The sequence below is a fragment of the Coptis chinensis genome, chromosome 6, assembly GCF_015680905.1.
Source record: "Coptis chinensis isolate HL-2020 chromosome 6, ASM1568090v1, whole genome shotgun sequence".
Classification (NCBI taxonomy): Eukaryota; Viridiplantae; Streptophyta; class Magnoliopsida; order Ranunculales; family Ranunculaceae; genus Coptis; species Coptis chinensis.
Window position 1 is genome coordinate 17489618 of NC_141461.1, and position 14682 is coordinate 17504299.

The 14682-nt window shown below is 37.5% G+C and overlaps 2 protein-coding genes across 2 annotated transcripts; one reads left to right on the forward strand and one right to left on the reverse strand.

Annotated features, from left to right (window-relative positions):
* Window positions 1–1897: 1897 nt before the first annotated feature.
* On the forward strand, window positions 1898–6476 carry LOC147491850 (Pectin lyase-like superfamily protein). Its single transcript, XM_086569228.1, has 6 exons — window positions 1898–3036; window positions 3595–3912; window positions 4140–4260; window positions 4348–4522; window positions 4666–4736; window positions 5486–6476. The coding sequence occupies exons 1-6, from the start codon at window positions 3019–3021 to the stop codon at window positions 6175–6177; spliced, it is 1395 nt and encodes a 464-aa protein (XP_086425354.1). The 5' UTR covers window positions 1898–3018; the 3' UTR covers window positions 6178–6476.
* Window positions 6477–7680: 1204 nt separating this feature from the next.
* On the reverse strand, window positions 7681–13388 carry LOC147491851 (40S ribosomal protein). Its single transcript, XM_086569231.1, has 3 exons — window positions 13269–13388; window positions 13032–13185; window positions 7681–8246 (listed from the first exon to the last, which is right to left on the reverse strand). Exons 2-3 carry the CDS (start codon window positions 13177–13179, stop codon window positions 8104–8106), a joined length of 291 nt encoding a protein of 96 aa, XP_086425357.1. The 5' UTR covers window positions 13180–13185; window positions 13269–13388; the 3' UTR covers window positions 7681–8103.
* Window positions 13389–14682: the final 1294 nt, after the last annotated feature.

Below are 14682 nucleotides of genomic sequence, written 5' to 3' on the forward strand. Positions count from 1 at the left end.
TGTTTGTAATGTGCTAATCCAACTCTTAACATTTTTTAATATATGAATCAAGTGTTAGCTGAGGCCTGAGAGTGGTGGCAATGGAGGCATGCAAAGTTTCATGAACTTGGGTCTTGTTCATTATAATATATAAGCTTCTTTTTATCACTTCGAGTTATGCCTTCCCCGTACCATAATCCACAGTTCACATCCAGCATAGAGAAATCAATGCTCCGTTATGCCAGTTCAGCCAAACTATCAAAGCATGGACCTTATTCTCCGTTATGCCAGATTATCCGTTGCCTTTCACCTGCATTTTAAAACCTTTTTACAATCAGTAACCAACGAACAAGTGTAAAAACTGGTTTTGCAACAAAAGTTCTACATTAATAAAGTAATGTACGGTAGAATTCTGTGCTATCAAAGATATGTTTTGGTATAGGGTAGGTCAAAGAGTTGGACTGGGGGAGTGAACAATTGATTGATTCTTATTTACCAAAAAAAAAAAGAGTGATCGTTTGTCTTATTCATGAGTTTGTATAATTCCATGACCTATTTAAGCGACCTTTTGCAGGACCACAATTAATCAAGCCCCTCATTGACTAAACGAGTCCCAGTACCAGTGCCACGTTCCAGAAATGTACTGTGGTGCCTTTTTAACACCTTCCTGAGCGAATTTGCCATTGATCGAGTCATAGGCACATAGCAGTATATGTTTTCCTTGATCAATTAAATCGTAAAATTTTTGCTGCCAGTTAGTGACATTGGCATATCACTTCGTTGCACAAGTGCATCTAGCTTGAAGAGTTGCTTCTGCTTCTCTTATCATAAATACCTTGGGTCCACGCTCCACGGATGCGATTGCACTATTGCAGGTACTGTGATTCATTTCAATCGTGAGTTCATGAGTATGTCAGGAACTCAAGATACAATGCATATATGCCTATATGGTCACATGAAAGTGATGAAACAAGCTTTTACCATTGAGTGTTCAATTTTTTAATCTCAATTCAGGTATATGATACTAATGGAATCACTTATTGGAGTTTACCATAGAGAGGGATATCGAAGACTGGTGTTTGAGATGCTGCACTTGTTTGACATGTGGCAGCTGTTGCTTTGTTGACGAGGCCTTGGATCCCCAACTGGGAAACCTTTCTTCACGTGTCAGGACACCTAGCTTACTTGTGTTTCTCTTGTCCTTCAGTCAAATCAATTTTGTTCCCTTCTTTTCAGCATTTTCTATTCATTTATTTTTATTATAGTTTATCTTTTTGTTGCCTGAATCACACTCTTGTTATAATATCTATTATTTTATTTTCCTTGGACTAAATTTTTATATTTTATAAAATGAATCTTAATTTATGTGGGTTCTATGGAATTGATTTTTCATTTAAAACTCATAGCAATAAGCAAAATGTTCATGCAATTGTTGCAAACATTCACTTTGAAGGATATTTTGCTATTAAACCTGCAATAGTAGTAGCTAGCTTTGTGGCAATGCATTTTTTTTTTCTTCTAATAATACAAAAGGTAGTCTCCAAACAGTGGGGAAAATGAATTACACAGCTTTCACAAAGTGTTAAAATTTAAGACTGGTTGATTTTGTGTAAATTATAATTTGTTTGGACTTAAGAGCATACCAGTGTACCACAAATGTTAACTGAGTTGGTCAAGTACCCACAGTTCCAGGGGGTCTCAAGCTGGACTCTCCTTTGTTGATCTTGGTTCCTTTGTTGCTCCTAGCTAGCCGTTGGATTATAGGCTGGTTCAACACCCGAATTCGTGTCCCCACTTAGTGTTGAGATCGATCCAGTTAGAGATTAAGCAATGGTGTACACCAGTAGTGAAATGAATAGATTTTTTTGGGGGGATCCAATAAGTTGACTAAGTGAAATTACCAAAAATCAGATGTTGATAGTTATGCATTTTATAAAATCATCCATAGTTTTTATCATTCTTATTTGTATATGAGCACTAGTAAGTGTTTACAAATTACAACTAAAGAAGAAAAAATGTGTAACAATGACTCCACAAAATTTTTAGATTAAGTCATGTGTCGGCCATTTTATTTTTTCCTTCAACCAAACGTGGATGAGTATGGTATCCTTGAGTCCCTGGGCTACCTTTTGAAAATTATACGCTAGTTGTCAGACTGTCAGCTTGCTAAACACAGACCCTCGCCTATTTTCCTTAAATAGTGAAGAGTCTTTGAAGTCAGTCAGTTGATGAAATCAAGACAATTTATTAAGGAATTTGACCGTTTTCATAAATTGGAATTTTTTCTTAATTTTCCATACTACCAGTTGTAGTTAAGTTTTTTTGTTACAACTGTTATTTCAATGATAAGAGAGAGAGAGAGAGAGATTTGACGGATTTTCCAACTTAATCTGTTAAGATCGTGTGTACTACTACTACTAGGAGTCTAGGACACATGAGATTCCATGCAACTCCTGGTTATACAAGATTTTAACAACCAATCTTTAGTTGGTAACTTGTAAGTAGGAAGTAGTAGAGTCCAGAAACAGCAACCCTCCTCAAATATTAAAATCCCCCACACAAGTTCTGCAACTCAAAGTCTGTTTCTTTCATTGATTCCGTCGAAGTTTTATGGCCTAGACACGAAAACTCAATTTGGGTATCTTTTCATATTGATCAGAGAGTGAGTAAATGTTTTGTTAGTTTTTTTGCTTGGTGAGAGAAGGTACACACGAGGGACCTGATTTGGGCCACAAGTGTTTGCTTTTTGGCGGGCATGAATTGTCACTTTCAATGATTTGTTTTTGGGTGGTGCCTCTCATAGAAAAAAAACATCCCCCATCTCTACTAATCACACTCAAGAAGACTCACTCTTGTTGTTTGCTGTGGTGATCACATTCATTCATTCAAGGGTGTCTGTTTATGTCCTTGGGATAGCTTTTATTACTAGACATCAGTACATCACCATAATATAGATAGAAGAGTAGGTAAGTAGGTGGTGAGAGTTTTTGTTTCAGGTCTTCTTCTGCTTAAGGGGAGAATAATAGATCTCAGTCATATATGAAGAGATCTGTAGCTGTAAGTATTCTAATTTACTCTACTGTTTTCTGTCTTTTCATTAAGTCAAGATTGGATCTAGGCCCAAATTTAGTTTCATAACAACATGATATAAGATGGGAGTAGGTATACTTGAAGAACTCAATAAGTGCTGCAAGACATAATGTTGGGATCTATAATGCAGGAAAAAATTGTTTCACTTTTTCTTTATGGATATTGGTGGAGGACTGGGTTTTGTGATATAGTTTATTGAGCTACTTCCTTTTTTCATTTTCGTTCTTCTTTATTTATTCTTGTTTGACAAAATGTAGTTCCTATGACCAGCCTTTTCTCTTGATCCATGAGTTCTCTGGCTTGGAATCATGTGAAAACTGCAAAACCAACTATCACTTTCTTTTTAGTTGGCATCTAAATTTTAGACATCTGGTCTGCTAATGACTTTTGATTGACCAAAGACAAACTGTTCCTTTCATGTTAGAATGTGCTGTGATAGCCAAATGCCAGTTAATTCACTACAGAGGTTGAGCTTAATTGACAAAACTTAGAATGTGGTACTAACTTGAACTAAAATTCTTGCAGCTGCTGGAAGTGCTACTGTTGCTCACATTCATCAGCAAAGCTTCATGGGCGGTTGGAGGCAGCTCACCCTGCAAACTGATAAGTCCGCTGGAAGTACGACCACACAGTGTTTCCATCACTGAATTTGGGGCTGTTGGAGATGGGGCTACTTTAAATACAAAAGCATTTCAGAATGCCATCTTCTATCTTCAGTCATTTGCCGACAAGGGTGGGGCCCAGCTTTTTGTTCCAGCAGGTCGATGGTTAACGGGAAGCTTTGAACTCATTAGCCATCTAACTTTGTTGTTAGATAAGAAAGCTGTAATTCTAGGATCAGAGGTGAGCTTTTACTTTCTTATTTGAATCGCCAAAATTGAATTGCCTAGGTATGCTTTGTGTGGAAATGTATCTGTTTGGTTGATACACATAACTGTTACTTTTATTTGCACTATATATGTGCTTGTAGACATGGATACTAATCCTTTTTCAGAGAATCACTAGACTCTTTGCAGTCATGAGGTCTTCCACCAATTAAGACTAACATTGACTACTCTGCTATGTTTCAGAACTCAAGTCACTGGCCAGTAGATGATCCTCTGCCCTCTTACGGACGTGGGAGGGAGCTTCCTGGTGGAAGGCATCGGAGCCTCATTCATGGCCACAACCTGACAGATGTTATAATAACAGGTTAGTGACATGGATTTGGAGCTAGCCCCTCCGAGCTCTGGCGTTGTCCATAGTACTTCTTTTTGACATTGTGTGTTTTGCGGGAAGGTGATAATGGGACAATTGATGGGCAAGGGAGTGTGTGGTGGAACTGGTTCAGGAATCAAAGCCTGAATTATACTCGCCCTCATCTGGTTGAGATGCGGAACTCAACTGGTGTTGTCATCTCAAACTTGACTTTCTTGAACTCGCCATTTTGGACCATCCACCCTGTATATTGCAGGTTTGTGTCTTCCATTTCTCGTACTTGTTTATACTCATTTTGGTTTCTCTTTTTCGTTTATCTACATTTTCAAAACAGTGCATGAATGGAAACTTTTAAGTATTGTGAGGAATTATGAGATCTGTTTTTTGCTGGATAAACAGCCGAGTTCTTGTCCAGAACGTCACAATCCTAGCACCTCTTGATTCACCAAATACAGATGGGATAGATCCAGGTGAGCATCGCAACAGGTCTGGCAACTTTTCTTTCTCTTTAGTTTACAATGTCATAATTCAACTGATTCAGTATTACGATGTTGTGCTGTTGGCAATAGTCCTTTTGCTGCAAAACGAATTTAGGAACTCTAAAAAGTCGCTTAAATATCAGAAACCAGTAAACACCTGGAAAATCAACTCTAGAAGAATATGGTTAGGATTCCGAACTACTTGGGAGACCCTCAAAGTACATGTCTATCTAAAATAAAACATCTTTACTGTCTACTAATTCATTGCTCTATGCAGTGAAATTACACACTGGTGCTCAATAGTGATTTGTTTCAGACTTTGCAGTTCTTAAATCATTTTCAATTTGAAGTTTGAACCTCATAATTTATCATAAATACAAAATTTTGCATTAGCGTGGATGGTGTTGATTTCGAACGTGTCAGTTGAAGGGGGTGAAGTGTGTTTGTACTTCGTAGTGATAAACAAGAGTGGTTCCCAAGAGATGTGCTATTGCTTCATTTTCAAATTTCATGCATGTAAGCTGATCTACTCCAAATCTGTCTAAAATCCAATAATAACAATGTTTTCCTCCAGTTTTCAATTTGCACAACGACAGTGTACTTTCTTTACAAACATATAAATTGACCCGGGAATGTACCATGCATCTAAGATCACTTTAGAATTTTGCTTAGAAGATGCTTCGTAGTGATATCTTTTCCAAACTTCCTGGAGTTTAACCATGTAGTTTACATGCTTCCAGATTCTTCTGATGATGTTTGCATTGAAGACTGTTATATAAGTACTGGAGATGATATAATCGCCATAAAAAGTGGGTGGGATGAGTATGGAATTTCATATGCTAGGCCTAGTTCGAACATTACAATCCGCAGGGTTGCAGGAGTAGCGGGATTGGGTGCAGGACTTGCAATTGGGAGTGAGATGTCTGGTGGTGTATCAATAGTTCATGCAGAGGACCTCCAGTTCTTCAATTCAAGCAATGGTATCAGAATAAAGACAGCTCCAGGGAGGGGGGGTTACATAAGAAACGTTTATATATCCAATGTGACCATGACTGATGTAAAGATTGCCATCAGAATTACTGGCCAGTATGGTGAGCACCCAGACGAATTTTATGACCCCAATGCTCTCCCCATAGTAGACATGATTACGATTAAAGATGTCGTGGGGACTAACATCGGCCGTGCTGGGCTGTTAGAGGGTATAGAAGGGGATAATTTCCTCAACATTTGCCTATCCAACATTACATTGACGGTAACCAAAAAATCTCCTTGGAATTGTTCATTTATTCAAGGCTATTCTAGTTTAGTTTCTCCAAGGACTTGCGAGCTCCTCAGTGAGAGCATTTATCCCCGGCATTCTTCAGATTGTTACCTTCTATCCAGTCACTTGCAGAGCCCTGGCCGAAACATATCTGCTTGTGTACCAGGATGAAGTGGGACCACATTGTAGCCAGTGGCGCTATGATGTAAATATCACTCCTATAGTGAATCCACTTCAGCTAATTCATTCATGCCAATTTTCAGTGGAACTGCCTGTGGTCTCATCAATGGTCCGATCTTCTCGGTTCTAACACAAAAGCTGAATGAAGTTACTGTCCAAGTGGTTTTCAATTTGTAGATGGTCTTGAGAGATGATTCTATTTTTTTTTTCCCTTACCTATGTGTGTAGCAACAAATGAACGAGTGATTTATAAAAGAATAAGATATTGAAAAGAAAAGATTTCATATTTCCATCTAGTCTATTATGGGTTTGGGCAAAGAACATGCAGTATATGCGGACGTATGAAGTTATCAATTATAATCAGATGGGATGATCAAGAATCCTCCATAACGGAGGAAGCAGAAGTATGAGTTGAATTTAGATAGACAGAACTTCAAAGTAGAAAGATCAAAAGCGTTATTACCAACACAATGTTCTGCAGTAGAACTTCCTTTATGTTCATGTTACCCATTCATCTGAAGTCAAGATGCTACAAACTGTTCCTGATAGTACAGTTATGTTGTGCTTGGTAATGTCCTCTGTACTTGCCCGCGAAGGCAGAGTCCCCTACAACGTTACCACTTCAGGACGTGAATTAGCCTATAACTTTTTTTCTTAGTAATCATGTTTTATGAAGGCGAAAGAATAACATAATATTGTGTTATCAAGCGAAAAGAATATCTGCACTTGCCATTCATATATGGCCTTCCCATGATGCACACTTTTATGAAGTAAATTTTTGTATAGAAAAACTTACAAATAGGCCATTCTAATCTACGGTTTTGGAGACACAGGAATCATTGCAAAATCTGGCTTTTGATTGGACTTGATCAAACATCACCTCGTATACAACTAAAAGAAGAAACAGGATTGATGTTGACATCACCAGATTGGGGAAGCTTGGGGGCACCACTGCACCAGAAATAAGGATAAAATGATTTTTAATCCTTTTGTCTATCCCTTCACCATTCTCTGAATGAGCATTCCCTTTTACTCTTCCACTAAAAGGAACTGATATGACGCCACTAAAACAAACTTGCAAACTTTATGCTGTCCCTACTGGCCAACTTACTCTAATGCATGATTGCATGAAAGCTCTTGGCGACGGCTACTTGAGCAATCAGAAGAAAATGGAAAAGCACTCGTCTGACTATCTTTAGTGTTGTACTATCTACTAAGTTACGCATGATCATCGTCCATTCAGTCAGTTTCTCTGCCTTTACAGGCCCAACGTCCCTTTATTCTAGAAGATCGGTGAAAGGGTATGCCGGATTTGAACAATTGGTTGTAGGTTTTCCATAGTTTTAGTTTTGACTTTTGAATGCACATGTTCATGCAGAACCTATATATGCACACTTTAGTGTGCTGTCTTTTCATCCAACACTGTAGCAAGTTTGATAATGAACTAGTACAACACAAAAGAGGAAAAGAGCAAGTACTGACAGACACTGCACATCTCGACAAACTGCTTTATAAACCATTAATACCAAGTTAGCGTCTTCCCCTTTTTGTTTTAGTGTCACATCATGTGTTACAAATTATAATGGCCAAAATTCAAAATAGCTATGCCACCTTTCCCGAACTAATCAAGAGTTCAAGACTACAACTAAGAGTATATAACTCATGGATTGTAGTAATACACAGTTCAAAGAATACTGAACATGAAGATGGTTCCTGAAACTAATTATAACCATTTGTAACAAAGCTACTGACAGATGTAGCCTACGACAGATAAACCCAAGGTCCTTTGATTATTCAAGGATTGCTGCAACAACAGTATCCTGCTGCAAGATATGAATTACTAACACTTGATTTCAAATGTCATGACTCCCAATCCTTGTGCCGTATCAGACTTCCATTCCTGCATTCCATAAATCTCTATTTACCTTTATCAAAAGCAGCTATGTTCTGGGGCTCACACTCGGGGCTGAAGAGGCGGACCAACAGCGCAGAGGTTGAGCTTACAGATACAGCTCCACAAGCAGCCCACCTTAGAGTCCTAGGAATTGTTATTCTCGGACCTGCATCACATCAATTAAAAGCTTAGATTCTAGAAATTTAATTATTCAGATAAATTATTACTAGGAGCTCATACCAGATTAATTATGAGGGACCCGACTATAAGAATACAAGTTATATCTGTTTCGAACTTTCGATAAGTTCAAATGCTTCTGTGTATAACCCTATTTCTCATTGATGTACACCAAGCAGATAGGGGCAGCTGCAGGCAATAAGCAAGAATAAAAACCTGTTCTATTAGACACGGAAGTCAAAAGTGTAGCCATACCAAGATTTGGTAATACTGAATTGCTTTACAGTTGAGAATTTGAGCAAACAACTGACTAAAATGGTTCCAATGAGAATCATGCATATATCGAAGGCTACGGCATCATCCGGATGGGTCTAAATCCAGTGTATCCTTTCACAAACTATCCTGATGACTAATCTAGTGTCCATTTTCCCTTTTACTAATGATTATCTTCACAATCAGCAACAGATAATCTTCCATAAGAAAATCTATTAACAATGCTTACAGGAAGACAAAAGAGACAACGTACATTGGTTGTCCAGAGTGTATCCTCAATGAAAACTAATATATCACCTTTCGGGCTTGACATGCCCTTCCTGAATAGCAAGTTTCCTATTAATGTGCTTTAAATTGGATCTAAAATGGAGTTATAAGTTTATACAGCTTCTACAGGAAGACCCAAGCAATAACCTCAAGACGAAGCGTCCAAGCTTTTCTGCCAATCAATGAACTCCTCAATGTTCCCTACTCGTAATATTTTGAAGTTCTACATCAATTTTCAGCTAAAACTTTGCTCCAATACATGACTAAACGTTCTGGAAGAATTACACCTACTTCCACGATCGATATTTCCTTCTTGAACTGGAACTTGGTAACTCGTGACATTATGCATAAGAAACAGGGTTGCATCTATTGTAATATATTAGTTGCTATTTAGTTGAGTTTTATGATTCCCTTTGGCATAGAGAGAACGTGGTATTGTAAGCTTGTAATATAAGAGGTCCCATGGCAGCAATATTTCCCCTGCACCAGCAAATTTTCAGACAAGCCCTCGCGGAAAAAAGTACTTAATACCCTCAATCTTAAACAATCACACGAATATCATTTCAAGAAATGAGCTCTATCTAGGAAACCAACAAATGTAATGGGGATTAGGAAACTATGGATCCTTACATGGGAAGAAACGAACTAAGATTTTATAGTAGTACTATTGTAGTAGTAGTGGTAGTAGGAGTAGGAGTTTGTTTGCGTTACTCTAAGGATCTGTGGAAAATTCATCTAGTAGTAGCAACTAAGAGAATGAAAGTATAGACATTAGAAATGGGTCTAGAAGAACTTTCTTGCTAAACATAAAAGATGGGATGAAGAGAAATGCCGAAACAAATAAAATTTGGTAAAATGATGTTCAAAAGCGGCATTGGGGATAAAAGGATTTGTTACAGATCCTTAAAGATGGACAAGAAGTCAGACACTTGTTAAAGGCCAATTCACCCCAAAGCTCTAACTGATGGAGAGAGGCACTTCCACATTAACAAGAGTTCGTTTCTCAGGTATGACTTGTAGTTTATTGTTACTTTTGATTTGTTGGATCATTCATCTTGTGATGTTAACTTCTTTTCCTTATCTGGCCAAATATAATAAAGGTAACATATTTTAAAGGAGCGACATATAATAATACATCAATAGAATTAGAGAAATTGTTTTAGCAAGATAGGTTTCAATGTTAAACAGTTTGAAGCATGAAGATCTGCGTACAAAAAGTCATAGAACCTCTCATTCATAGTCAAACTCACTTTGAGATGAGCACCATTGCTTTAGATAGTGCTCATGTGAATTTCAAGCAAGGTGAACAAGGATGACCGATTCTACTTGATGTGGACATCAATTAGGCCCAAGCCCAAATCTTTTTGGATGCGGCCAGGCTGCTTCAAAGTCCTGTTGGGTCTTCAGTGAAGTCCTTTGGGATAAATTATAAATCCCAAATGACAAGGATGATCAAAACAAACCATCTATCAAATGCATATTCAAAATGGTCAATCTAAGAGCATATGAAACCGGCAAATCAATATCCTTTTTGGATGACATATGGGTGGGGGAGACCTCAGTTAAAAAACAATTTGGTGGAATTTACTTACCTGCTCATTTTGGAGAGGTGTAAATGGCGTGGATTGGAATGTGTAACTTAGTTCGTTTGATAGTAGGAGTTCTTATGTCTGTAATCCAAGGGGTATGAATATTACAGTTTAAGGGGGAGTGTTAGAAATATGTTAGTATTAGGAAAGATATTATATTTTGTGTTCAAGCAAAGAAGTTATTTTATCCCCTCTTATTCTATAAATGTCAGGAGTATTGTTTTCTTCCTTATTTTGTATATTGATTTTTTTGAGACCCAGGTAACTAGTATTGTTGATGTACAGTAAAGAGATAGCTACGTTACATGGACACGCCATATTTTAAACATAATCCGTGTCAGATACGTATCCACGTGTCCGTGTCGACACGAACACATACCTCCGTTTTTAACATTTCGCCGTGTCAGACACTTCGTATGCGCGTGGCCCATTTACCACCAATTGTGATAATATCTAATTATGGCCCATTTAATTCCACCCCAGACTGATGATAGTTTGTAATAGGTGATTATATATCCATTTCTTATGTAGAATTCAACTCCAAAGTAGATTTTGACTCCATAAAAGCATTTTCCTTAACCTAGAAAAAACAAAGAAGTAGAAGAATGAGTTTTATCCACAAACTATCATATTTTCCATCAAACTATCTTCTACTCAGACCAGTAAACTTCTCTCACATTTGTTGGTATAACAAGAATTAGCAACGCCTTGTATACCCTCTGTAGTCTATTCAGGGGTACTGTAAAGAATCACAATTCCAATAGATTTATACTGCTTGCGCATCCTTTGAAGCATCCAAACTTCTGTGAACAAAATGCGACCAGGGGTTATCTATTAATCAATGCTGTTATCATGTCTAAATCTTCAAAATGAAACCTAAAGAGATCATTGCTGTTTAAGAACCACTCCCAGATAGACACCCCTAGGCCCCATACACCGAAGACGACCACCATCTACACCTACTAAAAAGAAGCAAAGAACAATCTGAAAGCAGTAAAAAACAGGGAACATGAGCAAAGAAACTACAACGAAAAAAGGCAAAAAAGAAGCGAAAGGCACAGTTTTAGCACCACGCTGGAGTCCAGCAACCCCATCAGCATATAATCAGAACTCCACCCACATAACAACCCCACCCCCACCACCCCAAAGCCATCTACGAAACAGCGACACATCAGACCACCTCTCCCCACCCCAGCAGAGAGCATCCTGTATGAAAACTAATATATTACCATCCAGGCTTTGCATGCCCTTCATGATAGCAAGTCTCCTATTAAAGTGCAGTAAAGCGAGATCTCAAATGGACGTGCAACTTTGTTCAGCTTCTACTGTTGAGATCCATGCAGTAACCCCTAAACCAAACATTTCTGCCAACCTTTTTACATTTTAACATTCCCTACTGCTGATATTTTGAACTTACACCTCAATTTCAGCCCAAAGTTTGCTCCAAGACTAAACATTTCATAACAAATTTTAAGGAGGGAATTTGTATCAATTGAGGGGGCTTTTTGGGTGGTAAAAAAGTGAAGGCAAGGCTATGGCAGGGGGAGATGGAAGAGCACTGGCAGAAAGGACGAGGTTCAGGGATTACCAATCAATATTTGTAATACCTTGCTGACTAACAATCAAGGGAGGTATTCTGAAGGGTTGACGACGTTCACAGAGCCTGGGAGTGGTGTAAACAGCATTGAAAGTTGGGAGACGGGGGGAGGGGAGGGGAGGGGAAGGAAGCTGGGATAGTAGGGTGAAGATAGTGTTTGATTGGGGGAGGGTGTGACACTAAGGTCAGTGAGTGTGACGAGGATTCATCCTTTTAATAACAATAATAATAATAATGAAAACAAAAATAATAATATGGAAATATTAACAATGGCAATCAGGAGATGCACAAAACTTCTATCAGAGATTAACCAACTTGAGGAAAGCGTGATCCGTTTTCTTTTACAAAGAATAGTTGAAGAATGATTTGAAATGGCTTCAACCCTAATATTGCTTATTGTTGACAACGTGTTGAGTTAACAGATCCACCTTTTTACAAAATATATGTTTCTTCAGCTGAGTGAAAATTTTATTACTTGAGACATAAATTAGAACGAAAAATTGGCAAGACAATGTTCAAAAAGGCATTGGGATAAGAGAATTTGTTGGAGATTCTAAGATAGGGACAAGAACTCAGACACGAGTTAAAACCCACTTCACTCCACAGCCCAAACTGATGGAGAGAGGTAGAAGAGTCTATACAAATGGGAATCTAATACTATATGCTCCGTTTCGTTCGCAACATTCGTTTGCAAGTTGCAAACAGAATGCTAAATGCATCCTTTTGCACTGCATATTGTTGCACGGCATCTAACTTCGTTGTCCATTATAAACAAGTTGCAGTGTGCTTACATCACTAAATTTTGTGTGCTCCAAATGGTATATTACACCTCATGGCACTGGCAAAGTCGCCACATATAAGTAGTGGGTGAGAGAGGCACAAGACATTCTCTCTTATTCGGTCTTTTGGCATTTCTTTCACCCTCAAACTCAGGCTACTTTCCTTACTTCTTTTAGCCTCAAAGATGAAGGGTGAAATAAAATGGCCAATGTCAATAAACAATTCCATTTATTAATTAACAGTAGAAAAAGAAAGGTGGGGAAAATACCATAATGTAAGCGACAAAGAATCCAGAAGGACATTCCACCACCAAAAGTGAAGATGCCAGCAGTGTGTCTCATTAACCTCGAACACGGTTTGCAGTCTGCCCTGCTTAACTCCCCTTCTGAAAAGCCCATCCACCTTCTCAACGCCATCAAAATCTGCAAAAAGAAAATTGCTGGTGGTTAAATACAAAGATCCTTCATTGAAAACCAAAGACTATCAATGACTTAAAATCAAGTACCTTTGTTCGTCGGATATACAGAGAAAAGTTAATTCAATTTAGAAGACATTATTATTTCAGAAAGACTGCCGGTTGAATTTATAAATTAATCTGTAAATATTTTATAGTTGTTTTATAATCAAATTAGCCTACTCGCGTAGAGATTTGCCCCGAAGTGTTTTCCTTTACTTTGCGTGCGTGTCACGGGCTTAAAACGGCCCACTTGTAAATAAAATAAGCCCAAGTGGGAACTGACATCAGCACTCGTCTTGAACAATTGGAAGTTGCAGGCTTCACATAGTTTTGACTTTTGAATGAACATGCTCATGCTCATGCTCATGCTCATGCGCTTTAGTTTGCAGTCGTTTCATCCAACACTGTAGCAAGTTTGATAACACAAAAGAAGAAAATAGCAAGTACTGTCATACACTGCAGGAGTGGCGGAGCTAGGAAATAGAATGAGGGTGAGCCAACCCTGACTACAAAGTATACAAAAAAAAAAAAAAAAAAAGTAAAAATCAATTTTTAACTAATTATTCATAACTCTTATTTGAAATTTTTATTTCACCCAAAATGAAAAGAATCAAAACTGAATGTTCCGTGCAAATCTCGCCCATTAATGTTGTTTATGGATAATAACTCTAATTTAATTAGTTTTTGCATCTCATTTCTTATTTTCTTAATCCTCTCAGGTGGTTCTAGATATGATTAGGATTTACTAATGCATGTCACATAAAGTGATGCAATTGTTGAAAAGGGGGCTCTATTTTTTGTTGAAAATATTATTGATATAGGTCTTGAACTATAGTGGGCCGGTATTATTTTTTTTTATAATAGGATTGATATTTTAAATATTACTAATATGGGTCTCATCATCATGTTAAGTATTTATATTTGATATAAGAGTCAACTAATTTTACAACGGTCAAAATTTGTTTGCTTCATAATTGTAAACGGTCAAAATTGACAACATTCAAAATTTGAAATTAGTTAACTCCATTTGCCAAATCATCAAATTTTATAAATACTTAACAACATACATGACGAGTACCCATAGTAATATTTGAAATATCAGAACTGAGTACTCAAAGTAATATTATCAAGTGGGAATCAATTCATTTATTTCATTCCCTTTAAAATTAAACGAATCCTCTTCAATCAGCGTAGTTAACATTTTGAAGCGATAATATATAATTCGATCATCTCCGCCTTTTGCATCGAATTAGCGAAAAAGAACCACTTGACAAAATCCAAAATTACAAACACAAATTAGCCCAGGTTCAAATTTTGACAAATACCCTTTTTTAGAATACAATATTAAATCAAGACTCAAAAGACCCAATCTCTAAGACTTGTTCTTCTTCTATGGGTGCTGGTAGTGATGCATGATCTTGAAACTCTAAAACATCAATATCCCATAAAATCCATTATTGAG